The sequence below is a fragment of the Camarhynchus parvulus genome, chromosome 8 (assembly GCF_901933205.1).
Source record: "Camarhynchus parvulus chromosome 8, STF_HiC, whole genome shotgun sequence".
Classification (NCBI taxonomy): Eukaryota; Metazoa; Chordata; class Aves; order Passeriformes; family Thraupidae; genus Camarhynchus; species Camarhynchus parvulus.
Window position 1 is genome coordinate 30,018,925 of NC_044578.1, and position 27,694 is coordinate 30,046,618.

At 43.7% G+C, this 27,694-nt stretch overlaps 1 protein-coding gene across 1 annotated transcript in view; it reads left to right on the top strand.

The window, feature by feature from the left end:
• Window positions 1-27,694, top strand: part of TEDC1 (tubulin epsilon and delta complex 1) — a 70,476-nt gene that overhangs the window by 23,989 nt on the left and 18,793 nt on the right. Inside the window, exons 5-7 of the mRNA XM_030952977.1 lie at window positions 725-823; window positions 21,046-21,132; window positions 24,314-24,526. Coding sequence (XP_030808837.1) covers window positions 725-823; window positions 21,046-21,132; window positions 24,314-24,526 — 399 coding nt within the window. The remainder of the gene's footprint in view (window positions 1-724; window positions 824-21,045; window positions 21,133-24,313; window positions 24,527-27,694) is intronic.

The following is a 27,694-nucleotide window of genomic DNA, read 5'->3' on the forward strand; positions in this document are numbered from 1 at the left end:
GAAAAGCAGGAAACATTCTCTGTCTTCTGGCAGAAATATTAATGAAATATGAGTGATTGTCTGACAAATGTGCACTGCTATCTTGTTTGGCAGCTGCAGTTATTACAGTTACAAAGGGATCAGCTCTGAATAGGAGGAATTGCTTTTTATTGTTCCCTTGACTAACTTGGGAAGCTTCTTCATCAAGTAATTGATGATACTATCACCAGTGCAGCTGGGACAAGGTCTTGGTAAGCAAAAGCCAACAGTATAGAGCAGCAAAAGAGAACCTTACTGTAACTAGGTAGCATTTTCTACTTAAAGAAATAAAAATTATTCTGAGAGTATACTTTAGCTCAGTTAAGACTGCTGCTCTCTGTGTAAATGGTTTCTCCTTTCATGCCGTGCACCCAGCCGTGTGTGCTGTAAGGAAAAAGACTTCAAGACAGGATGAAGAGAGAAACCTTCAGTTTTCCTGTGGCAACAGTGGTTGCAATTCCTGCATGTGGTTCTGGCAGTGCTACCAGATGGGCCATTTTGAGAGGTGGTTGTGGTGCCTGCTTCTCCTTTCCATTCTGGCTGTTGTGTTGGTGGTGGCACGCACACTTGCCCATGTCCATGGGAAAGGCTTTGTGAGCGCTGGTCACATCACCCTGCCAACCCACACAGCTGTTGGGTGGTAGTTAATGACCTTAATGATCTGCTCCTTGCACTGACAACTGTCTTTTAAATCAATCTGTTCCAGATCCATTTATTCACCAGGGGCTCCCACATGGACCAGAACCTCGGACATTTCTCTGTCACAGAAGCAGATCTCATTAGACATCCAGAGAACTACAAGCAGGTAATGCTTCTCCCGTAATTCTTGGATGCTCAGTATGCTTTACACAAACATTGTAAAGACTGCATTCCTTTTAGCATTTTTTGAACTTAGTTTCCAGCAGAAATAAGGGCTAATATATTGAATTTTCAGTTTCTTCACTTATTTGTATTCACCAAAGTTGGTTTGATAGAATATAAGCCCAAAGGTATCAGGGTAAGTTTTATAAAACCTGATAGACAAGAAGTGGGAAGAGACCTGACTGAAAGTGCCAAGGGAGAAAAAGCTTGTAGAGTAAAGCACTCCAGATAAGTTGGCTGACTTGCTGTATCCTGCAGTAACCACATCTGGGCCAGTCAGACACAGTGTCTGCCTGAGGCCCTGCCTGAGCAAGACAGAACCTCTTAGGAAAACACCATTTTCCCCATGTACTGTTTTACCCTGAAGGATAAATTCCTACTGCTCTCAATTACTCAATTATCATAGGTGTTTCAGTTCATTATCTGAAGTAGTTTAATTCACCTCTTTTAATGCAGTATAATACATTTGTTTTAAAAAATCACTTTCTAAAAGTTCATTCAGTATGAAACTGAAACAAGATGGAAATTTCAAGCTCATCCCTAACAAAATCAATATTTGGCAAATTTCTGCAGTCTGTCCACACCTGTTTGCTCAAAGAGGATATTCTTTCTGCTGTTTGCTTAAGAATGAAAGTGGGCATTGTAAATATTCTGCACAAAGAAATTCAGGAAAGTAGATTTGAAGGTGGGAGGATAGTTTTATGTTCAAAGCCCCTAAAGTAAAGTGCACGTTAATCTTTCATTGCTGACTATTTCTTGGATGAACAGTTCATATCCAGCCTCTTGGTAAGATTCATCTGTTTAGAGCATTTTCCTGAAAAACTACTGTTTTTCTGGAGCAAATATCCTTAAGTCAGCTTGAGATTTCTTTTTCTCTTGTGCTTCACAGTGCCCCTCCTGTGGCTGGCTCAGCACACACAGCAGCACTGTCTTGCTCTGAAGTCTTCCAGATCTTAGCAAATACCTGTAAAGGTCTGGCAGGCTGGTATTAGAAACTTCCAGCTCTGCAGAGGGACTTTGCAATGACCTTTTTCCCTAAAGCCTTACCCTGAGTGTGTCACTGATCAGTTGCAATAAAGCTTAATGGTACTCTTGGTATTTGGTTTTGACTGCTTTGGTAATGAATCAGTCCAGGAGTTTTTCCTTGCATTCTGCTCCCTTTCCTGGATGCCTGCTCCAGGTGTTCTGTTCAGGGGAGGCTCAGGATAAAATGGAAGGAGTTTTTCTGTGTTGTAAGCGTTGTGGTTAGGTAGAGTGCTGTAGTCAAGAAGGTTTAGTGGGCAGCTGTGTTGTTTAATTAAAATGAACAAAGTCTTCATTCCACCTTTCCCAGGCTTAAACAACAAATACGTGAAACAGAACCAGGGCGATGACTGAGAGGCAGGGTGACAGAAGATGTTTTCTTTAAATAAACTACAAGTGGCCACAGTCTGTCTCCAGTTTCTGGGCTCTGACAGGTGCAATCCCAAACAGCTTCAGCTCCAGTGCACGTGTGTTGGAAATTCCTTTCTTATGTCGCTTATTGCTTGGGCTGATCCAAAATTGGAATTATTTGTCAGTATAATCAGCTGTGAAATTCTTAACCTCTTAAAGCTCTCAAACCTATTCAAGAAAGGTGTTCTAAACTGCTCCTTTGAGCCTGATTTTAAAATAAACAGGAGAAATTGCAGGAAGTCATCACAACACTTGAGTGTAGATGCTTTTGAGAGCCTTATAATTGTTATGGTCACCATTTGAACATTTTTTGTAGATTTTGTCTCCCCTTCCCCTTGTTTCCCAAAAGCAGCTTCTGGAAGTCATGTGCTCAGTATGTATGAAGAGCCTGGTACAGCAAGGTGGTATGGGCTTGAAAAGGCATTGTTGTTTTGAGTGTCACTTTTCCAGATGGATCTAATACTCCATATGCAAAGTGATGCTGCTTTTGTTGGAAAATGTACTAAAAAGCCTCTAATTTTCAAATATCTTGCAAAGATTAAGTAAATTATGAGTGTTTGAATGGCTTGGTTTTCAAATATTGGTGCAGATGGCAGCACTCTGCCAAATGTTTTCTCCAAAAACTGTGAAATTGTTTTTTTTTCCTTTTCAAGTAAATGAGACCTTTCTCTTAATGTTGCCTCAAGTAAGAACCTGCTGCATGGACGAACAAAAAGAGTCAGGATGCTTTACTGTAATGCACCCCTCCTGGTGGAGGGGGTTATGAATTCCTTCTCATCCTGGGCATCCTTCAAAGCCCAGCAGTGCAAAGTGGATTGCAGCATCAGAAATTTCCTATCACAGGAGGACTTGGGCTCTTCTTTTTTAAGCCTCGAGTTCATTTTAATCAAAAATACCCTGCGAGAGAAGTTGCTCTGTTTGCATCAAAACAAGAGATGTTTAGTCTGACAGGAAAAGTGTGATAGGATACAGATAGCTGTGAAGTCAAGCTTCACTTTATGAAATGTAAAAGTCACGCTGCTCCTTTTCTATAGAAGATGCATATTAACTTACTTAAAATGTTCTTTCCTTGGATTTTTGACTGTAAAACACTTTTAGTGCTTTTATGTACGGGGATTTTACTGGACATTATTATTCCTCTATCATCATAAATGTCTTTGTCAGATTCATAGGGCTGGAAGTTTTCCAAACCTAATGGTTTTAATTATGTTTTTCTCCAGTGAGGCATGATCAAACTCCAGCTTCTCCTGTGGTTTGGCTGTGGTTATGTGCATGTGTGTGGCTGTGAGCTGCAGGTCACTGCACTGTTTGGTTCCTGTGCTGCCTGGGGCTGTCACAGGAGGGGAGGTGCTGTTATTTCAGCTGGAGCTCAGTTTCCAGTGGAAGCTCAGAAGCTCCTTGGTCAGTGGGGATGGTTTTGGAGCTGTTGGCGTGAGCTTGTGCTGGAGCACACAAACTGGGGAGCTTGGGGGGGGTCATTGCATCTTCTTGTGAAAATCTCCTGCACTTATCACTTAGTCCAGAGCACCCTGAGTCTCTTGTGCTCTGATGCATTTTCCAGGCTGATGGGTACTGCTTGTGTTCAAATGGCTCCCCCCAGCTGGGGTGAGCAGGGGGCTGCTGCTGTTTGCCAGCCTGAAATATCTCCAGGGCAGGAATGGAGTTCTGGTCTCCGGCACTGCTGCTGATATGGCTGGGAAGCACACTTGGGAGAGCACACAGGTGATGTAACCACATCTGCCCCAAACTTTCCAGGGCACTAATCCTTCCCAAGGATGTGGTCTCATTCTTCTTTCTTGTCTATCAAGTCCACCTGTCTTAACTCTGCACAGCAGTGTTGCCAGTTCTGAAGTTTACCTTGGGCTCAGAAAAGCGTGTGTTGCACTTGAGTCATTAAATTAACTTTCTCACCCTATTGTTACTGTATAGAGATAGATCAATGAACTTTAAATCAAAGCACCTTAGTCCTTCAGTTTCCTCTGTCTCTTCATATACTGCTTTGCATGTGGAATTCAATCTTAGGAGAGATTAGAAGTTGAAACTCAGGTCATTGGTGCAATGTTGGCAGCGCTGGAGTGATCACTGAAATTGTAATGAGTAAAGATGACATCTTTAAATGCCAGTAAATCAATTTACTGATTGTGACAGCAAATAAATAATGCAGATGTCTGCCAGATGGACATGCAGTGAAATTTATAGAACTTGGATGTGAATAGCTAATAATTTTGCTTCAGAATTTTATGAAGAATGTTTATGTTTGTTGATCATTAACATGTTTTAAAGGTGATTTATTTGGCATAAGAAGCTAAGGTTCTTGGTAGCAAGTAAATGGGAGCAAACAAATAGTCTGTCTGACTTTGCATACATAATGTATGGTCAATTCCATGCCCATAAAAGATTCAAGTGAGCTTTAACTCTCCAAGCAGCAGGGATTGGGTGGGATGGGGTAGGATGTGCAGGCACAGCACTGATCTGCTTTCTGGGCTGTTGATTTATCAGGAAAGGACACCAGTGTGAAGTATCTGAATTGCTTCCTTCAGTCAGGTGGGATCCATAATTTCTTATGGGTCATTTGAGGGATAACTGATCAAGATGTAAGGTAGGTTGTCAGTGAAGCCTAAATCTTGTTGCAGTTTCCATTTAAAACATCTGTCCCAGATGGCTGTTACAGATGGGTGACACAACAGGTTTATTCTCTGTGAGTAATAGGCCATGGTTTGAATTCATGCAAAGCACTACAGAGCTGCTGTTCTTGCCAGAACAAGTGCATTCACATTGGAAGCATGAGGAGCTGATCGTCTTGGAATTCTCAGAAATGTTGAATGTGCATTTAACAGTTACTTTTTCATGAAAAAGTTGAGTCTTCAGTTGTTGTCATGGACTCTGCACTTGCACGAAGTGCCCCTTATCTGCTGCAGTTTTTCTCTGCCAAGACAAAGCAGTGATTTCAGTGCATGCAAGGGACAGCACCACCTCCTGGAAGGCCTGTGGGGGCAGAGCTGCCAAATCAGCTGTCTGCTAACACAAGGTATTTGTCTGGCTGCTGAATAATCACTGTGCTACTGCATTATCTCCAGAAATGGACCCCAGGTTGTTCATCCCCTTGGATGAAAATGGAATAACTGTGGCAGGACGGTTCCAGCTGCTGTGTCCCAGGCTATATTTGGTGTTCTTGTGTTGGCTGCTTGGGACTTCCTGGAATGTTCCTGGTGGTGACAGGCACTGCAGGCAGGTGCCAAATGAAAATAAACAGTTCAGCCCCTCTGATAAGCTTGACACCGTGTCACGTTATTGATTTGACACAGACCTGTGCTAGTATTTCTGTAATCAGCCCTGTTGTGGTCTTGTATGGTGAGGTGAAGGATATGTAACCTTATTTGAATTTCAAAGAGCCTGTTAGGGAGCCATCTGATATTTTAGAATGTCCTTCCATCTGTTGTACAAGAAGCAGTTCAAGCAACACATTTCTCAGGGTGTAGATACCAATGGGAAAAAATGGCATTCGTTCTATAGACTGTGATGCTGCTGGGCAGAAGATTTAAGTCAGGAAATGAAGGCTTGTACTGCATGTAAATTCCAGAAAAAAGGTTTGGTGTTTAGTGAAAAAATGTCCTTGAGCTCCAAGGGCAAGCTGCCTCCACTGGTATAAATTGTCATAGATTCATGATCTTCTGTGGTGCTCTGGCAACTAATTCTGTTTGGTCTGGCCCTCAGCTGTTTGTGTGTTTATTGTTTCATTCCCTTGGTAAAAGCCATAGTTCTGTCCTTTCTGTCCTTGAATGGGATCAGTATTTTGTGTTGTAGCTCCTGGTCTAATTAAGGGCAGCTTTGCCTATTTGAAAAGTAAAATCATGTTTTACATTCCTGGAAGAAAAAAAAAAATAACCTGAAATTTCTCAATTGGCTCCTGCATAAAAAATAAGATAGCATAAGAGTAGCTGCACTGGGGCTTGTGAGTGTTTGTGAAAACCTGGGGTTTTCCTGTTTTGGTTTTCTTTTTGGGCCTGTTCTGTCCAAAATCCCTCCTTGGCCAGTCCTGATGTCTCAGAAATCTTCATGGAGTTTCATTTCACTAGGAGTTGTGCCAGGCTCTGGGTGAGCTTTTCTCACAAAGAACCAGTTTTGGAGGTGGGCAGAGACTGTGTTGCTGCAAATGAGATTCTAAGGGTGGAGAACAGTTTCCCCCAAAGGAGCACAAAGATCTGTGACAGTTCTTGGAGCAGTAGCTCAGAAGAGACAGCCAAGCCCTGGAGAGTCTAAACACAATGAGATTTTAGACTTACTCTATACACTGCTGCAATTAACTTAGTTTGAATCAGTAGTGACTTCTGATCTGTTTCCAGGGCTTCAGATGGACCTGAACCCTTGGATTTTGGCATTGTTAAATTTTCAGAACAACAACTAAACTGCTAGGTTCTGTAGCAAGAATGTTTTTAAAATTTTCTTTCACAGCTTTTTAAAGCTACAGGTTTTGCTGGTCCAATGCATCAAAATTTTTACCTGTTTCTAGGCAAGTTTGTTTTTCCTTGATGATTAGTGATGGCTGCATGTTAAACAAGTTCTTCAATGATTAAATGAAATTAAGTTTTAGAGCTGCTGACCTTTAATAAATTTCAAGGTTCACCAAACAATTGTATCTTAGGCCCATGGACACACATGTTTTGAAAAGGTCAATTATGACAAGTTTTTTGAATTTGCATAATTATGCTCACCAGGACACTTGGAATAAAAATAGCAAATGCTTTCTCCTTTTAAAGTATTTTCCTCTCTTCCTATCTTTACCTTGCTTTTACTAAGCCATTCCAACATCATTCATTGAAGGACACAGGGAATGTGGACTGTGTTGGGAGCTGGAGCAGGACTCTGGGGAGGGATAGGATGGAGAGTGAAGAACCTTTTTGCTCTGGCCCTTGTCCAGTGAAGTCAGGAGCTGGGAGAGACACATTCCTGGACAGGAAGCCTTGAATGAGGCATTTTGGAAGCAGGGTGGCTCTGATGTGAAAGAATTCAGATGATAGGGGTGAAGAGAAACCAAGTGAGGCATAAGGGGCTGAATATAAACAGGAAGACCAAGATTGGAGAGGAAAATTAGGACAGGGAAATTACCCTTGCTGCTGCTCTATGAATGGGGAGGATCTGTCTAAAGACTTGGCTCAGAGTCTTGCTCCTTGTGGGAGTCTGAGAAGTCACCCTCTTGCAGGAAATGTCATCCCCCTCCTGTGATGCTCTGAGTGTTCTGCCTCCTCCTGATGCTGCAGGAGGAGTCTTCAAAAGTGTCTTTCTAAAAACATCAAAGCTATCAGTGATCTGAAGGGGAGCACAGTTTTGGAGTGTAAGGTATGTTTATTTGGAGCCATGGTGTATGCAGAGGGCAGGACAAATGCCTTGTTTGTGCTCACAGCTGAGCTGAAGAAAGGAAAGGGGTTGAAGAAGGTGGAGAAGGGTGGGAGAACCTTTGGGAGAGGAGGGAAGCCTCAGCAGCTGAGGCAGTTCTCCTTTGTCCTGGAGTGCTGCCAGACTCCTGTGCCTTTGGATTCTCACGTTAACTAAACTTTCCATGGTTTTGGGACCCAGGACATTCCTCTGGCTGCCCTGGAGGACTCGAGACCCTGGCAAGGGGCTCACAGACCTTGGCACGGAGTCACAGACGCCTGTGCCTTTGATTTTAGCCCATGGAAACAATTACCAACCTTGTGTGAGGAGTTACAAGCCACAAGGGTTTGAGCAGAATGATAGTGAATTTGTCACAGGGTGAAAAAATAGAATTTTGGGGATTTAGAATGGGGGTTCAAGAGGCAAAATGGAGGAATATGGGTGTGTCCTGTCCGTCTTCTTCTTCTCGTCCTCCATCTTCTGCTGTAATGGTGGCACTGTTTGATTGGTTTAGAGTAGAGACAGAGTGTCTAACATAGGTGATAGGTACTGGAAAATTATTGTAAATAATGTACACGTAGTTCTTAGTATAAAAAGCCAGCACCACCCCAAGGGCAGGGACTGTGCCACAACCCGACCTGCTGGACAGATCTCAGCAGGGCAGAGAGAGAATGGAACAGATCAGAGAAAATAAACAACCTTGAAAAGCAGAGCTGAGGAATCTCAACTTCTTCTTCAGTCACGGGGCTGGGAAAAAAGAGACTTTTCAATACCTCAGGTGCCATTCCAACCACAGAAACCCGAGACCACGGAGGGCTGTGCCCAGGGTTGCAAATTGTTGAGCTGTGCTGGGTAGATGTATCCATGAAGTGCTTTATAGTAACTTCTAAATTTCCTGAAAATCATGTCTTGGAAGTCTCAGTTAAGGCATCCAAAAGCAATGGAAGCATTTTACTTACATCTCCTTGTTTTCATTTCCCATTTGCGGCCCAGCAGCGATGCTATTATCTTGTCTCACATGGGTCATTAGGGAAGATAACTTGTTTATCTTCAAGATAAAAATTCTGCCTTTAGAATGGGATTTGAATGATGTGTGACAAATAAGGCTATGGTTTCCCTCTGAAGAACAAACAGAATAATATGCCATTTGAAAGGAAAAGGAATAGCATGTGGAGTGAGCACCAGCCAATCTGCGCCCTTGGTGAGACAGATTATGAAGGGAAACATTTTGGTTGCATAATGCTAGACCTTATTCACATGGGAGGGTCAAATTAGTGTTGTTCAGGCAGCTTGAATTCTGGCACTTTTTAACTTTGAATGCTAGAGTTTCCAACTTTAGCATTTATCCTGCTGGGCTGTGCATTAGAGGTGTAAAACACGCTTCCTGCCATGTGCTCTGAGCAGCACTGCCAGCGAAAGGCAATGCTTTTTTCCCCCCTGTTAAATGACTTAATGTTTTGTGTTGCTCTTCCAACAACAGTTACTTTAGACATTTTACATGCATGGCAGTCAGGCTGGTGAGAAATAACATGGGAGCTGGCATTAATATTGCAGGGGAGAGCAGATCTGATGATGTATTGCATTATATATGGGACTCCAGCACCTAAATGCAGGAGGCCTGGAGGCTCACACAGGAAAGCTTGAGGGAGCTGAATGATCCAGAGTGCTGGAATTGTGATGGTGGTTGTTCAGAGGAGGTTGAAAGGATGGGTTTAATATGAAGTATACCCTTGATGCTGCTCTGTGATGAGCAGGGTCAGGTGTGTAGGCAGCCCTTTTCTGAGCTGACCTTCTGCCCCTGCCAGAGACTCCTGGACTGCTGCTTTCCCCTTGGTGCCCTGCCATCACCCAGATGGATGGTGGAGCAAGAATGGGCTGTACACCTCCCTGGGTTCTGGTGCCTGAAAGGTTTATTCTCTCTCTCTAGCTGTCTCTGGTGTTTTGGTGGTGTCATGTCAGGAGCAGAGTGGCTGCTGTGGTGCTGTGCACCAGAATTGCTGTGCTGCAGTGTTGTTGTGAGGGTTCCCAGGAGGAGGTGAGAGATGAGAATTGACTCCCAAGTTCTCAGAAGGCTGATATTATATATTATATTATATTATATTATATTATATTATATTATATTATATTATATTATATTATATTATATTATATTATATTATATTATATTATATTATATTATATTATATTATATTATATTATATTATATTATATTATATTATATCATATCATATCATATCATATCATACAATATAATATAATATCATATCAATATACTAAAACTATACTAAAGAAAGAGAAAGGAGATGTCAGAAGGCCAGACAAGAATGATAATAAAAACCCGTGGCTGACCAGAGAGTCCAACACAGCTGGCTGGGGTTGGTCATTAATTAAAAACAATTCACATGGAACCAATCAAAGATGCACCTGTTGGTGAGCAACCTCCAGAGCCCATTCCAAGCAATCAAATAATTATTGTTTGCATTTCTTTTCTGAGGTTTCTCAGCTTCTCAGGAGAAAAAATCCCGGCAAAGGGATATTTCAGAAAATGTCATGGTGACATTGCTGTGCTGGGATGGATGGAGTTGCAGAGCCCCCAGGGAGGGGAAGTTCTCTTGGAAATCCACATTTACATGTGTGTGAAGATGCTCAACACAATCCCTTGAAGTGCTGTGTCTTCCTAGTGGGACTGCTTTGATCACCTTTAAAATTCAGGATAGTTATTACTGGTTGCTTTTCTGTGAGAAGGCTCTGTTGGTTTCAAGCTTGGTGCACAGAAGGTTGTTGGGATTGGAAAAAGCTCTGGTGGGTTTTGTTCCTCCTGCCTGTGTACCTGGGAACCCCTCCCCACCCTCCTGGAGCAGCAGTGGGTGCTGTTTTACAAGAGGTGATTTGGTGGTTGTTATGTATTTCCTGCAGAACAGGAGAGTGGCCACTGAGAAAACAATTTAAAGCAGAAATCCAAAGAATGCTGGGCAATTCAGACATAATTTTTCTTCCTCACATTTCATTGCAAGGCAAGAGAAAGTGCTAAGAAAGCAAAGGAGCTGTCAGTGACAGCATGTGCTGCCCACCCTGTGCTACATGGCAGGAACAAAGAATATTTTTCCTGCCTTTTATAATGATTCACTTTACAGGAGGAGAGGGTAGGCTGCCATGTCATTTTCCTTCCGAAATGCTGTGGGCAAATGGTTTTCAGTTCCTTTCCTGACATTTTTACATAAAACATGGTTTGCTGTAGGAGTTATTAAAACCTCTTAGAAACAGTGGATCGAGGTACTCATTTGCAAAATGGAGGCAGAACAGATTCCAGCCTTGTTATCCGTGTAAATTCAGGAAGAATTACAGGGGTCAAATGGCTTCAAAGCTGCTTTTAGGCAGTGTCTGCTTGTAGCCCAGTTCCTGATCCTTCTTAAGAAAGGGAGATCTTTGGAAATCTCTGCCCTGCTGTGCACTGTGGAAGCAAGAGCAGTCAAATTGTGTGAGATAATTTATATTGGGAGTTTCTAAGGCAGACTGAAGTCGATTTTAGAAGAGAAGGCTGAAAAAACGTTTAATATAAATGACTTGCCTTTGAATAGTTTGTGTAGTCTCCTCTTGGGCAGGCAGTGGACCAGTTGCCTTGGGTGAGGAATTCTCTCCTAAGTTCCCTGTTGATCCCTGTGGTGCTGCTGCTGGAGGTTTAACTCACCCCCCAGAAGCAGGGGGGCTTGGCTTCCACATCCTGTCTGGAAAATGGACAGGCACTTTCCAGAGCCATGGAGTAGGTGGAGGTCAGAGTGGAAGTTCAGGCTTGACAGGAGAAGGGAGAGTTAATTGAGGGAGAGTGAAGAGGCTAGAAATGTATGAATGACTCTTCCTCATGCTGTAGGAAGAAAGAAGCCTCTGCAGGAGCTAAACTGCTCTAAATCTTAAAAGGTGAATATGATCAAAACAATTCTCTTTCCCTGCAGCTGGCTGTGGCATCAGATGGTTTCTGCTCCTCTGATGCCTGCTGTTCCCAGCTGGTTCAGTTCCACCTGCTCTGGGACAGGCACTTTCCACCTCTGCAGTGCCTCAGATGCTGCTGCTGGTTCTCTTTCAAAGGAGTGTGGAGTGTCCCATCCCAGGAGGGGGCAGGGACAGGTCATTAAGGAGCTTTGAGGAAGGCAGGAGGCACAGAGAATGAGCCTGTGTTTGTGTAGCACTGAAGGAAAATCTCGACATCCTAGTGGCCAAATTGGTTACAGGGGGGGCCATAAGGGAGTAGTGGGAAATTGTTTGGGCCACTGAGCTCAAATTGATGTCTGGCTGTTAGTGGGGTCCCTCTGGGCTCAGCTGGTGGTCCAGTACCCTTTACCAATAGCTGGGGGCTCAGGGGGGCAGAGGGTTGCCCAGGAGTCAGCAGTGGCTGTATCCTGAGCACTGCCAGCTGGAATGCTGGGAGGGCAAGGCAGGAATCCTGCCCCTGTGCCCATCCCTGGCAGGGCAATGCAGGAATTCTGTCCCTCTGCCCAACTCTGTGAGGGCAAGGCAGGAATCCTGCCCCTCTGCCCATCCCTGGCAGGGCAATGCAGGAATTCTGTCCCTCTGTCCATCCCTGGCAGGGCAAGGCAGGAATCCTGCCCCTCTGCCCAACTCTGTGAGGGCAAGGCAGGAATCCTGCCCCTGTGCCCATCCTGCCCCTCTGCCCATCCCTGGCAGGGCAAGGCAGGAATTCTGTCCCTCTGCCCATCCCTAGCAGGGCAAGGCAGGAATCCTGCCCCTCTGCCCATCCTGCCCCTCTGCCCATCCCTGGCAGGGCAAGGCAGGAATCCTGCCCCTCTGCCCATCCTGCCCCTCTGCCCATCCCTGGCAGGGCAAGGCAGGAATCCTGCCCCTCTGCCCATCCTGCCCCTCTGCCCATCCCTGGCAGGGCAAGGCAGGAATCCTGCCCCTCTGCCCATCCTGCCCCTCTGCCCATCCCTGGCAGGGCAAGGCAGGAATCCTGCCAGCCTGAGTGCTCGGTGTCCCTGTCCTAGCACAAGGACCAGGAGCAAATCCAGTAAGCTCTCTGAGGTGGTCAGAGCTGGAGCATGGAGCAAGCCCTTCTAGAGGTGCACTGGGACAGGAGAAGAGGCAGCAGGCACAAGTTGGAACATGAGAAAATTGCTGTGAATTGATCAAACTCTGGAACCAGATCCTGGAGAAGGGGTGACATCTGTGCTGATGGTGTTCTGGACTTGCTGGGCAGAGCCCTGAGCCCCTTGCTTTGAGCAGCAGATTGGATTAGAGACCTCCAGAGGTTCCTTCCCACCTGTGTGGTTCAGCAGTGCTGGCATGGAACCAGCTCCCTCAGCTCCCAGGCTCTAGCTTATCATCAGCCATGAATCACTTAGTTGTTGAACTTTTTACCCAACTTCACTTTCCCACTGCCCCTTTTTGGGAAGGATGCTCTGGTTTTTTTTTGGTGGTTTTTTTTTTTTTTTTTTTTTATTACTCCAGACAGGTTTAGTGCTAAAATATTTCTTTAGATATTTTTTTAAGCAAGGTGGCCTCTGGCTACAGTTAGTGTCCAGTTGGAGGGAACTGGCAGCATTATATAGCAACACTAAAGCAAATCATTCTACCTCATAGCATTATTACCTTGATCTGAAAATATCCCCAGACTGCAATTTGTCACTAATATTGCTTTCAGCTAAACTTATCCATACAAAAAGAAAGGAGTTAATAGAGCTGCAGTTCTGTAGCTGCCATCACCATTTTTTTGGGGATGAGTTATTGCTTAGCACATTTTACTGACCAAGCTTATAGAGTTCTTGGACCTTGAAAAATGATGCAGTGGTTTATCACAGACTCCATAAATTGCTGGACTATGTAGCAGCAATATGTTAGACTCCTCCACCACAGGAAAGGAAGGTGTCTCTGAAGCACATGAAGCACAGGATATCCACGCTACACTGGTGTGAACACGTGGTTGTGATTGCCAGCAGCAGAACTGATGGAATGGTACTGAGCTTCACTGCTGCTTCTGTGCTTTTGCTTGTTTTATGCCATACTTAACATAATTTGAATGCTGTGACAGTGACAATGACAGTGATATACTAGAATGTAATTCCACCTGAGACAATGCAGCTGGAATTAATAAGCTGGAGAGACAAGGCTGAGGTATTTTGTCATCACTTTTTTTCATTCATTTTTTTTCTTTTCCTGGTGGATGTGCTGGCAAACCCAGTGGGGCGAGCAAGCTGTCCAGCACAGGGAATGCTTTGGGTCAGCACAGGGAGGACAGGCAGGCACTGTGGTCCCACAGTGCTACAGCAAAGGCTGGAGCAGCATCATCCCTGATGCCTGTAAGGTGAAGATGGGGCTGCCATGAGCAGCTGAAGCTGCTGTGGTGAGAGGAGTGTCCTATATACACATCCACATCCCCTGGTCATGCTGTGCTGCCTCTTGCCTTCCTGGCAGAGGAGGCTCAGAGTGAGAGTGCCTTACTTGCTGATAGTTTTTGGTGATGGAGTCAGAAGGGATCTTGCTGGTGCAGCCTAGTGGATCTTATCTGGGGTATTGGACCCTGAAGGAGCAAATTCAATATCGGGGAAAAAAGTCTGGGTGAGGAGCTTTAAAACTCCTGACTCATCTCTTGAATTGTGCCTTGAAGCTCACAGTAGTCACTAGAAAAGGCAGAGCTACCCTGTTGTTGTTTTCATGCCAAAGAGAAATGAGTTATAAGCTTCTGACAGAAAAGAAGCTTCCCACTCTCCTTTTGTGCCAAAGCACAGCTATTGATGAGGGCTGATCCTGAAGTGCCCCAGAACTGTGATGATCTTGTGATCCCTAACTGGAGCCTTGTGCCTGCATCCACCTCTGAATCAAAAATACACTTACCCCATGCAGAGAGTCAAGGAGGACAGGACCACTCCTCTCTCCAGCCTCACTGCTCATTGAAGAAGCAGACCACAGTTAAATTCACATATTGTAATGGCACTGGCCACAGCTGAACTGTTGCTGGAAAGCTGAACTGAACTGTGCTGCTTTTCTGCATGTGAGAATGCAGCTCAGATTGTGAGGAGACTGGTAGAGCTGTTTTTACAGCCTTGTAAAATTAAACTTTCTGTGCAATTGGCCCATAATGTTAACTCAGTTCTCCTGGCAGGTATTTTTGTTTTTTTAAATAGCCAAGGAAATAGAGCTATAAAATCAGCTGTTACTCATGTTTTGCGAGAGATTTGGATTTGTGGTTCTTTTTAAAGTTTGTTGCTTAATTTAAAGGAGTATGAAAGAGACTAGCAAGAGAAATTAATTGACATGAGGAACTCTAGCAGACTTTAAATTAGTAGTTTCTCTAGTCAGTAACACATTTTAAAATGTGTGAAAATACCTGCATGCACAAACAGTCTATGATGGCTTGTCAAAGAGCTAGGCTGGGAGAAACTGTACTCATATCAAGTGGCAATCTTAGACTAATCCACATATTGAACACGTTTTTAAATTAATTGTCTGTGGCCTGTTAAAAATACTGAGAAATGGGCAAGTATATGGGGAGGAGGAAAGGAAAAAAATGAGTGTGGATAGATAATGCTTTGTTCTGTGTACAGAAACAGTCTGAATAAAAGCAGAAGAAAAATGGTCTTTTTTTGACATCAGCTGCATGGGGGTTTTGGTTGGCAGTACAATAATAACAGCTGTCAGGCTGTACTGTGATACAATTTGATGCTTTTCTTTGAAATCCTCTAGCTGAGATTTCTCTAAAGTAAATTGTGATTTTTGGTATCTACTGGATGTGCTTTAACTGAGCTACAGGTACTTGGTACTGCCTGAAAATTTGGCTTTTCAGGGATGCCAGGTTAGGCACCCAAAGCCATCGGTACCTTTAGGGAAGAAAATATGTACCTTTTTCATTCTTACATTATTGATCTTGGCTGTTGAAGTGTAAAACTTCAGGCTTCTTTTTCCTGGTATTTTTCCCACATTTTAATAAGTTTCCGTGGGGAAAATGCCAAGTGGTCCCTTCATTGACCCGTTCCTCTGCCAATGAATGTCATTAATACATCCCAGTTCACTGCCTATCAATGTGAAAGCTGTAATACAATTTTTATCTGCCAAATGCCTCATTCTGTTTGTTTTAAATATCATTTTCTCTCAGTTGCATTTTAAACAGCTGTTTTCTGAATCCCTCCACAAATAGCAGTTACATTTTATAATGATGGTCTTTGCTGTTTAAGTTTTTAACTAGTGGTTTGATTTCCTGTTTTCTGAGATAGCTTAACTGGAGTTTGAGCTGTGGTGATGTGAAACTGGTGTTGGTGGCTGGAAAGGTCCCATATTTTGGTTTAGGTGTCAGGGATTTTGCACATATCCAGGCATCTGGAATTATACTCAGGCACCCAAAACTGCTGTGTTTCGTATTTTATGTATTGTGTCTTCTGCAAAAGATTGAAGTCCTGCTTCTCATCCACTTCTATCCTCCAAGAGCCTTTCAGATCCACTGCCTCGTGGTGGTTGGGCTGCAGTGCTCCTCCTGCTCTGTCTTGGCTTACAATGGTATTTCACAGGCAGAGAAATTAGAGAAGGTCTTTATTTGCCTTGTGCCTAGAGGCTGCTTGTTGTTCTGTGGGTTTGTGCTCTTCAGCTGCTTGTATTTCACACTACTCTAGCGTGACTTTCTAGTTTTCAGGCCTATTTATTTTTGTTTTAGCCTTCAAGGGATATGTGGCAATGTCTTAAACCAGCTTTGCATCTGGAAAAATCAGTGTGGAGCTGAAACTTGGAACACTGAGTGTGTCCACCTACAGTGTTGTTTGTTTATCCCAGCCTGAGATGGTTGTGATACTGAGATTTGCTCAGTTTCTTTGGTGAAACTTAGCCATGCCAAAGTTCAGTTTGTGTTGTGTGTGTAATTTTAAACCAAATTTAAACCTGAAAACCTGCCTGCTAAGAGGCTCTAATTTGTCAAGGTTTGCAGGTTTTTTCAGTTAAGGTAGTTTTGTATTGGTAGAGGAGAAGATGTGTGGAATTCTTTTTGTTTCATCTGATGCTTGGTTGGGTCTCTGAAGCCTTAATCCTAGTTTTGGTTTATTTCTGGTACCATAAATGGTATAACTTCCATGAATATTTACCCTTTTTCTTTGCATTTTTTTTGGGGAATGGACTTCTCCACTTAGCTTCTCTCCTGTGCTTGTGAGATATTCAGAACTGGAATTCAGATTACCCAACTGCACATTGAATAAAGCCATTCCCTATTAAACAATTATTGAATAGTCTAGGTAGCTTCCCCATACAAGCTTTCCTGCTAAGCCAACCCCGTCTCAAGCCTTGAGTAATTCTCCAGAGATGCTGGCATTTGGGTGAGGTTTGCAGGGCTCAGGAGTCCAGTGCAAGTTTTCTGTCTACAGACATATATGAACAGTGATGAATTAGCAGTGTTCTGTCTCTGAGCCAAGAAACAGAATTTATTGCTGAAAAACCATTTTTTTTGTCTGTCTAACAATAAAATGATTTTCTGAACATTTAGGCAGAGCAATTTTTGATTAAAAATAGTTTTGCTGGTGCTATGGATGTTGAATTATGAGCTGTGGGCATTGGAGATTAAATACTTGTTGCGGGGAGCTCTCTGGAACTGAGCCTGTGAAAAGGGTGCATTATGCTGCAAATTTATTAAATATTGATTTCCATAACAGTCTACAGGCACTAATGATTTTTCTAATATGGTGGTAAATAATATGAAAGAGATTAATCTCTCTACAGAAAAAGTAATTGCAAATATGTTTAAACAACATACGAATTACACTTGGGGGTGCTGAGGAAGATTCAGCTTTGGCCTCTTGTTGAGTATCACAGGATGGGCAGGGTTGGAAAGGACCTCTGGAGGCCACCTAGTCCAACCTCCCTGTTCAAGGAGGGACCACATTAGAGGCCTGGGTGCAGATGGCTTTTGAACATTTTCAGGGAAGTGTCCGAAACCACCCTGGCCATCCTGTCACCTTCTGCTGCTGAAGCTCCCCCTGTTTGCTGAGGTCTGTGATCTGTGCTGAGGGCTGGATGTTTGCCTTTGGAGGTCACAGCCATGTGCTGGAGGAAGCAAGGCATGCTCTTCACAGAGTTAGCATCCTTCTGCACCACACTGGGGTTTCCTGGCAGCCTGCTCTGAGCCAGCTCAGCTAGGCACAGTTCACCCTCTGTAGCAAAGCTGTTGCTTGCACCAGGGGTGGTTTCTTTACAAAGGCTCAAAGAAGTTGTTCCTGCAAAGCTTTTGCTCTCAGCATTCATTATAGAATTGCCTCTCCACAGAGATTAGCAATTTGAATTTGTTGTTACTTTTTCAGTCAATGTAAATATTTTAGAGCAATAACTTCCTCCAGAAGAATGAAGGAAATGGGTTGGGTTGTCTTAATTTTGTGTACAGGGAAACACAATTTTCAGGCATTATCCTTAAGCATCACTTAGATACCCACGAGGCACTTTTTTGACTCACTGCTTCACTTTTTTTCATGAAACAAAATTGATGCTCTTCTACAGGCTTCAGTCTTTAAATTTCATTAGGAGGTGTGACATCGGGTCCTCAGTTCACTGAAAATGGGCTGGCAGCTTTAGTTACAGCTTGGGAATTTGTTTTATGTTTTGAGAGGTTGGTGTAGCATCAGAGGTGGAACTGCTCATGGCATGTGAACTCCTGTTGGTAGTAAATGAACAAGAAGTGGTGCTGTGTTTGGGGGTAAATGAACAAGAAGTGGTGCTGTGTTTGGGGGGTATATGAACAAGAAGTGGTGCTGTGTTTGGGGGGTAAATGAACAAGAAGTGGTGCTGTGTTTGGGGGGGTATATGAACAAGAAGTGGTGCTGTGTTTGGGGGTAAATGAACAAGAAGTGGTGCTGTGTTTGGGGGTAAATGAACAAGAAGTGGTGCTGTGTTTGGGGGGTAAATGAACAAGAAGTGGTGCTGTGTTTGGGGGGTATATGAACAAGAAGTGGTGCTGTGTTTGGGGGGGATGCAGAGGCACGATTTGGGCTTTGGTTTCTGAAATGCCAGCTCTGGGATGTGTGACCTAAGAAAACGTGCACAATTGTGGCCTCGAAGTCTCAAAAGGCAGAGTTTGTTAAAGAACACAAAATGCTTGTGAGAAGCTCTTGCAAAGGATGAGGCTGGGGGAAGGAAGCTGCCTGACAAAAATGTTCATTCCTGAGGGTAGGCACGTCTGAGTGAAAACCTGTCACCCCTGGGGCATGTGGACCACGTCTTTGTGACCAAATTCAGGGCACATGGACATACAATTCATTGTCCCTTCCCAACCTTGAACATTTGTTTGTTTTTATGATTTTTGCTAAGGTATCGCAAGGATATTTGTAATACATTATTTTTTTATTGCGTTCTGCTTTATTCTCCATGCTGCAATAACATCAAAGCCTTGCAAGGCCTGTAAAAAAAGGATGGCAGAGGATATTGGCATTCAGGAGCAGTGCCTAAAGTCCCTCAGGGTGGAAACTCAAATGTTGGCTATTGCAGGCCTGCCTGAGGCTGCCACGGTGCATTGCAGCTCTGCTGGAAACTGTCCTCCAAGGACTGCTGGAGTCACCCCATTACTGATTTATGGCTGAAGCTTTCCAGCACACAGTTGCTGGCCTGCTGTTTCTGAGGGTGTTAATACCTGAGTGAAAGGTGAGCTTGCTGTAAGTGGGTGAGTCAGATGAAAGCTTTCACACAAGCTGCTCAAGTTTTGTATAACTAATGAAGTAGTTTAAAGAAAAAAAAAAGGCAACCACAGCACCCAAATACAAAAGATCCCAAAGGGTTTGAGATTATGAGACTGCTCAGGAAGCTTTGATTGTTGTTAAGGTCAGTTAACTGCAGCAGATCCTGTAGAGGCTTGGTGAAGTTTCAGAACCATATCCTTTCAGTTGTGCTGTGAAAGCAAGTGGCATATGGTGCTTCTAACATTCTGGTGAGAATAAAGATGATGACTGTGTTTTTATTAAGATCGCTCTTTTTTTGAAGGCTCAGAATGAAAAACTCCCCATCCCAACCTTCAGCCCTCTTTAGCTGCAGTAAGAGTATTCATACTGCAATCACACACAGCTCGTGACCACATTACAGAGCTACTTTAAAGTCAAGTAACTTTGCTGTTGCCTGAATATTTAATCAACTTTTTGGCTGGGTTTTCTTGCAAGCCTCAGATTCCATAATGTAAGCCATTTGTGCTGTAGATGTACCTATGAAAAAAAAAGGAGAAAAGAAAAAAGGAGACAGAAAGCCATTCTTCCACCTTTTATATCCCAGCTGAGCTTGAAACTGGCAGAATCATTTAGCGTAATGCCAAGTGTCTGGTGTGTGAGCAAATGTGTAATAATTGTATTTTGGATCCAGCAGTGTTTTAGGGCAAACTGCATACAATTTCCAGCAGTTACTCTTGCAAAGTGGTTTCCTTTCTTTGGTTCCTTTATCTTCAAGTAATATCTGCATAATAAAATTGCAAACTCAACTCATGCTTTGCACTTACTTAAATTATGTTATGTACTAAGTAACTAAAGCAAACAAAGCTAGTAGAAGATAGTTGTCTGTATAAAATGTAATCCATAAAATGGATTTAGCTGGTACTGGTCTGGTCTTTATCATTCTCCTCAAAGCTCTACACTCTTTGTGGTCATCTTAAGAAGTTGCCCTTGGTGTCAGATTGGTGTTAAAATTGTTCATTTCAAAAGTATGGTCAGCACCAAAATTGTTAAAGCTGGTGAGCTCTGATTTATAGCAAATTTGTTCACCTTACCATTCTGTACAAGAGCTTTTTTTTACTGATACGTAAATATTTAGTCTTGGAACGTCTCTTTCACCATATATGTGTGTGCATACATGTGTATCATGCATATATTTGTGAAAAAATCATAATTTGTGTACCTATAATGCAGCATCTCTCCTTTGAGTGCTCTCAGACAAAGGGAGGGATTCCTCATGCAGCAGATGATGCAGTTTATGAAATATATAACATTTTACAGGGAGTTCTTCCATGCTGTTTCAGAGTGAAGGGATGGACAGGTAAAAATACTTTTGGAGAAACAGCTTATTTTGGTGGTCAAGAAGTGTAGAAGTTTTGAAGCTGGTCATTCACTAAGCATGTCTATCAGAACTGTGTCTCTTTGTTCCCTCAAAACAATAGGAAGCTCACATTTATGTGTGGAAAAGCTGATGAAGTTGGTACATTTGGGGTGAGGGATAAATCAGTGCTACTGGGAGAAGTGTTTTACTTCACCTTTCCCCATCTGTTTTTAAAATGTTCTTGTAAAGCCACCCAGTGTTGTCCCACGTAGCACCCACACTCTTTTTTATATCTTTTTCAGGCTAAGCACACATTTCATGCAGTTCTCAAGTGGCCAAGGTTACCTGATTTCCTCTCTTTTGTCTCCTCTCCTGTAGCTGTTGCAGCTCCTGGAGTCTGAGACCACGCAGCTGGAAGCCTTTCTGGAATGGAAGCAACTGGAACCAGTTTACTGGCAGTGGATGGTAACAAATCAAACTGATTTTGAGGGGTGCATCTTTCTTGACTTTAACATAGCTGGCTACTCCCAAAGGCCCTTAAGTCCCACAAAATTAGATGTTGCAAACCATCTGTTCAACTGCACTTGAGAGAAAGGAAAATAAAATCTTGGTAAAGTAAGGAATGTTTTCATAGTTCTGTGATAGATGAGTAATGTGATGATTGACTCTCACAATTAACAGACAAATATCATGTATAGATGTTAAGAAAAGTTTTATAGACTTATAGTTCTGTTTTACCCCCTTGCATTGTTATCAGGGGACAGCCTGGGTTTGGGATATCTGGGAGGGTCAGCTTGTCACTGTGGCAGCACCTGACCTCCAGCCAGGATCTGAGGAAGTAAACTGCACAGTTCTCTTTCATTCCTGTTTTCTTCAGTGGGACTCACCCAGCTAAGTTGAGGATTTGCAGGGCAGAATGACAATTTCATATAGTTAACACAAATGAAAAGGTCGGAGCTTCACGTTTTTTAATAGTTTTTAAACATAGCAGTTGCACAGTTTTGTAAAATTAAATGGCTTTTCAGAAGAGGGCCTCTAAGCTTTATTGCAGTCTTGAGAACAACTAAATTTGCAGGCAGCTGATATTGAAAACAACTTCATTTTTCCCCAGCCAAATAGTGTGTTGACATTGCTGATTTCCCCTTGAACTGTGTTGAATGATCATAAGAAAATCAATAACCCTTTCTCTGTGCATCTTAGGATTTCTCAAGTGAGTGCAAACGATGCCATCCATCTCACTTCTCTCTACCCCTTTTGCCCATTCAGTGTTGCTGAAATAATTCTTTAGCACACCACATTAGCTCTATGAGCTTACAGAATTTTGGGAATCAGTTGAGCTGACTGCTAATTGCCCATGTGCCTTTTTCTATGCTAAAAGCAAGGCAAAGGGCAATGTGAAATTGCCTCACCTGTCTTGAAGAGTACTTCCAATTTCCATTAGTTCTGTAATGGTTTTTGCTTTACATGTTTACCATCTTAGGGTTTTTTGGAAAGCATCAACATTAGCACAGGCCTGACTCCCAGGAGATAAAATATAACTGCAATTATTTCTGTGTATCCACCAGAACATTTGCCTTTGATGTGTTGAAGAGTGTTAACCTGCTTCCTGGAGTTAAGTTCTAAAGAAACACTTGAAAACTGACCAGCAGCATCTTTTTAAACTACTCAGTGTGCTGGATGGTGAATTTGCCTTTTTCTTTTGTTTCTCTGCTGATGGTGGTTGTTCCTGTATGCAGTGGGATGTATGGGGATGAGATGTGCTTAGGAAAGACAGAAGTTTTCTCTTTGTACCAAACTTGTGTTTTGCTTTGCTGCTCTGATGGATGGGGTGGTTCCTGCTCAGCTGCTGCCAGCTCTGCCTGCTGCTGGTGGGCAGGAGCACCACAGAGCATGGCATGACTGCAGTATTCACAGAATATCCTCAGCTGGAAGGGATCCACAAGGACCACTGAGTCCAGCTCCTGGCCCTGCACAAAGACAGCCCAAAAATCCCACCACGTGCCTGAGAACATTGTTGAATGTTAAAGTTACTTTACAATTCTGTCACTTATTCAATTACAAAATAAGGCATACACAGAAGAGCCCCAAACCCCAAAGCCCTTTGCTTTATCTCTTTGCACTTTGTTATCCCGTCCATGTCCTTGCCATGTCTGTGTTCTCAGGAGCTGGGCCATGGTGCTGCTTTGTGCCAATTCCCAGTGCTTGCCTAGAAAGGAGATTTGCAGGGTGTCCTGTGCCATTCTTAGCTGTTTTATGAAGCTTTTTCTTGCATGAGTCTAAGAATCTCTTGCTCTGAATTAAGCCAGTTTTTAACCTACCTTCTGAGAAAAGAGAGAAAGAGGAGAAAAAAATAAAATTTCCCATCCTCCTTATAGCAATCTTTTATATAAGTGTCGGTTGTTAGCATGTCACTGCCTTCCCAGTCCCTGTTTCTAGGCTAAGCTAAAGTTTTGATGTCTTTATGTGTCCTTGTAGGCCATACATTTGAGCTTTTGATGTTTGTTGCTGCTCTCATCTGGGACTTTCCCTCCTGTTTGTCTGTATTTAACTTCAAGTGCCTCACCTGTATGTCAGCATTACAGTCAGCACTCTTCTATCCCTGGGACTTGTGGCTATGGTTTGTGACACGGTGCTTGACTTGAGCAATGTGACATGGGTGACTTTGGCTCTCTGACATCTCCTCCAGCAGTGCTGCTGCTGTGCAGTAATGATGCACTTGGCTTTTCCTTGCTCCTGTATAGACCACGCTGCTCAGCTGCTGAATTTCCTGCCAGTGTTTCTAAATGACTTCTTCAATTGCTAAAGATAATTTTGGATGCAAATTATGTCCTTAAAAGAGATTATGACCTCTCCTATTGAATGTCTTCTTGATAACAGTATGGAAATAAATATTTAATATTCTGTGAGCGAGGCCTATGTCCTTTAGTTATGCTGTGCTATTCAGGCTTGAAAAATGTGTGTTTCTGCACAGTCTGTGCACCAGAGTGTATAGATGGGCTCTGAATGTTTTGTTTAAATGCTTTTGGGTTTTTTTTCTGGGTTTTTTTTCCCCCTTGAGTATTTGAAATAGCAGTTGCTACCTTGGAAGGCAATTGCACAGTTAATTATCAAACCAGCTAGATGGTCATGGTCAAGCAGAGCTGTCAGCTGCTGACCAGTCTGGAGCAGGGATCCCTGGATGTTTCTCAGCTCGTGGAGTTTTCCATGGGCACAAGTGACCCTGTGGGTGTTAGAGCAGGGGGGGCTCTCCTGGGCAGTGTGAGCATGTACCTCCCTGGTCATCACTTTGTTACCAAAAGCCCTAGAAGTGCATCCAAGCTCAGAATTTGAGAGGGAGGCTTATCTAGAGCTGCTTCAGTGCTGATCACCTCCATCTCAGGAGTGTTACTTTATGCTTTAGTGCAGTGCAGAGTAGCTGACTGTGCAGTGCTTTCTAAAATAAGCTAGGTTAGCAACATAAGTTTTCTGTTAACTTGGAAATATGTTATAGTGAATTGAGGGGGTTCTCTCTTAAAATAACTCTGAAATTGTGGAGCAACTGTAGATTGAGATGGCAGCAGTGAATTCCTAGCTATGAATTAGCACAAGGATGGGGGGAACCATTTTAGCTCCTGCTGAAAAGTAACTTTTATTGTTTTTTGTTTAGGAAACTGTGTTGGATGATATGGCTGAGGAGGGAAATATGTGTGAGTGCCAGGACGCTCATGTGGAGAAAAGAAGGCTGCCAGAGGTGACCTCCTGCTGCCCCTGGGCTGCCAAGCTGGCTGGGCAAATGGACAGGTTATCCAGGGACCTGCTGGCTCTCCAGGAGCAGCTGCATCAGCTTGTGGCTCAGAGAAAGGCTGCCTGGTGGGAGAAGGTAAGGCCTGGGGTGCTGCTCATCACCCCTGCAGATGTTTGGGATTCTGCACTTTTCAGCTCTCTGTCCTGGGCAGGGCCCTGTGGCTGCCCTGTGCCACCCGTGCTGCAGTCACGGTGCCAGGGCTGCAGCTCCCTGGCGCTCTGTGCCCACTGCCTGCCCAGTGCTCTTCCAAGCACAAAGCATCTGTCCCAGAGGGGACAAACAAAACCAGTGTTCTCCTGGAAGGGCAGGCTTCAAAGCACAGGCACTGCAGAGGAGAGGAGAAAAGAGAAAGAAAAGAGGAGGAGTCATGGCAGCCCCCAGAGGGGATGGATGCAGCAGGCTGAAAGCAGTGGTAATGGTCACAGTGAGAAGATGAAGTATTTACAGGGAAAGAGGCCAGAGCTTGTCATCTTTCATTGAATTAGGAGTCTTTGAAATGTCTGATGGGGAAGGAAGAAGAGGAATTTGAAACGTGTGAAGTGAGGGAAGAGACTGAGCACAAGATTTGATGGCAGAACAGACTGGCTGTGGGAGGCTGGCTGTGGAGGAAAGCAGGTGATATGAAGGAAGTGTGCCTGGTATTTGCTGTGCAAGGCTGGGGAGACACTGGGAAGCACCCAGAGCGGTGGTGGGGCATAAATAAAAGAGGTTTAGTTAATGTAGATGTGGAAGGTGAATCTGAGTATCAACATCCTGGCACAAGGAGAACAATGAAGATGCAGGCATAAAAAACTAGTGATTCTTTCCAGGCAGCAAGTGGAGAGAAGGCTACCAGAGAATCCACAATACCTGTGGATGGAGAAAAAATAAAAGAAACTGTTGGGATGACAGAGCAATAATAAAATTGCTGTATCACCACTTTGTGTCTGTCTTAACTCAGGAGAGGGTTTTTTAGAGTATTTGATTTTTTTTTCTTTTCAGGACAGAGGGGAGTATGTGGTTTTAGATGGGGGTGTTGGTAGACAGGATTGCAGATCAGCTGACAAAATGGAAAATGGCAGGTTGTCAGATCAAAAAGTATCTGCCCAAGAGTTCAAAAGGTGGCTGGCTTGGAAAAAGTGTGTGCAGAGCTAATTGCTCTCTTCCACCTTAAGCATAAGGAGCTAATTAGGATCGGTTGGACAGGGAAGGCACCAGGAGCTGCTGCTTCACACAGAGTACAAAACTTCTTCCCACAGGGCACTGTGGGTATAAGCAGTGTACACGGGTTTGAAATCTGCTGTACACGTTCTTGGGAGTTGAAATCCATCAAAGACTATAAAATATGCAGATACAAATTGCAACCTTATGAGTTAGTGGGAGAACAAATCATTGCAGGCTGGGGGAATATCCTGAGGAAGCATATCCATGTATTTGCATTTGTCTCAGAGCCTTCTCTGGGCACTTGCTGTCACTCACTGCCAGTGATGGGGTACTGGACTAGGCAGATCTCTAGAATCATCAGATTTGGTTGTTCCTGGGCAAAATGGACATGACTGTTGTGTGACCACTCAGACCTCGAATTCTAAAAATAAAATTTCCAGTGCATGATTTCTAAAGCAAGATATGCTCTGACTTCTCTTATATGTTACAATATATATGATGTTAGGTGTTACATAATATCACACAGATTTTTTTTTTTTTAAAATAATTAAATTCAGGGTTTAAGTCCAGAAAGATTTAACTGATGATTTCTTCTTTGAAATAGATGCACTGATTGGATTTGAATAATGGTTGGTCTTGTTCCAATGTTTCTGAGATCCTCTGGACGTCATATGAGTTTGTGACTGTGATAAATGGAGTGCATCTTAAGTGTGTTGTTAAAAGGCTGGTTTACCACAAATGCCTTCTCTTCTACATATGCCCCGAAACAGAATTGTTTTGTAATGCTACATGACAGCATTTTTTGGAATGCTTGGGGTCAGATGACTCTCCATCAATCCTCTTTAGATCAAGCCTTGCTTTGCATAGTGCTGCTGTTTTTGTGATGCTTTCTTCCTGTTGTCTGTCTTTTTTTCCCACAGCCAGGATGCTTGCTAAATGCAGGCTCCTCTATCAAGTGTATGATTCTGACCCCTTCTTTTCCCTGGAGAAATAAGCTTATCAAATCTTTCCTTCTATATTATTTTTTAATCAAACAAAGAGAAGGCACAGCGGTAGCTGAAGCCATTATCACTAACTTTGTATCTTGCAGTACTGAGACATCTGGAAATTGTCTTGGCTCCTACAGGCATGCCCAGCTGAGGGCCAGCACAGCTTATTACAGCTCTTATGTCCACTAGCTTGTACTTGACAAAGAACCTGATAATCCACAGAGTGTTTGTGTCTGTTGTTGCCAGTAGGCCTGATGTCTGTGCCAGGGGACTGGGCAGGAACTGTTCTGAGCAGCAGAATTGAGTGCTGAAATGTGATGGACTGGGGGAGAGACAGCAGAGTTCCTGCAAAAAGGAATGATGGCTGGGATCTGCTGAGTTCCTGCAAAAAGGAATGATGGCTGGGATCTGCCGAGTTCCTGCAGGGAGGAATGATGGCTGGGACCTGCTGAGTTCCTGCAGAGGGGAATGATGGCTGGGATCTGCTGAGTTCCTGCAGAGGGGAATGATGGCTGGGATCTGCTGAGTTCCTGCAAAGGGAATGATGGCTGGGATCTGCTGAGTTCCTGCAGAGGGGAATGATGGCTGGGATCTGCTGAGTTCCTGCAAAAGGAATGATGGCTGGGATCTGCTGAGTTCCTGCAGGGAGAATTGGCTGGGATCTGCTGAGTTCCTGCAAAAGGAATGATGGCTGGGATCTGCTGAGTTCCTGCAAAAGGAATGATGGCTGGGATCTGCTGAGTTCCTGCAAAAAGGAATGATGGCTGGGATCTGCTGAGTTCCTGCAGGGAGGAATGATGGCTGGGATCTGCTGAGTTCCTGCAAAAAGGAATGATGGCTGGGACCTGCAGAGGGGAATGATGGCTGGGATCTGCTGAGTTCCTGCAGGGAGGAATGATGGCTGGGATCTGCTGAGTTCCTGCAGGGAGGAATGATGGCTGGGATCTAATGAGTTCCTGCAGGGAGGAATGATGGCTGGGATCTGCTGAGTTCCTGCAGGGAGGAATGATGGCTGGGATCTGCTGAGTTCCTGCAAAAAGGAATGATGGCTGGGATCTGCTGAGTTCCTGCAAAAAGGAATGATGGCTGGGATCTGCTGAGTTCCTGCAGG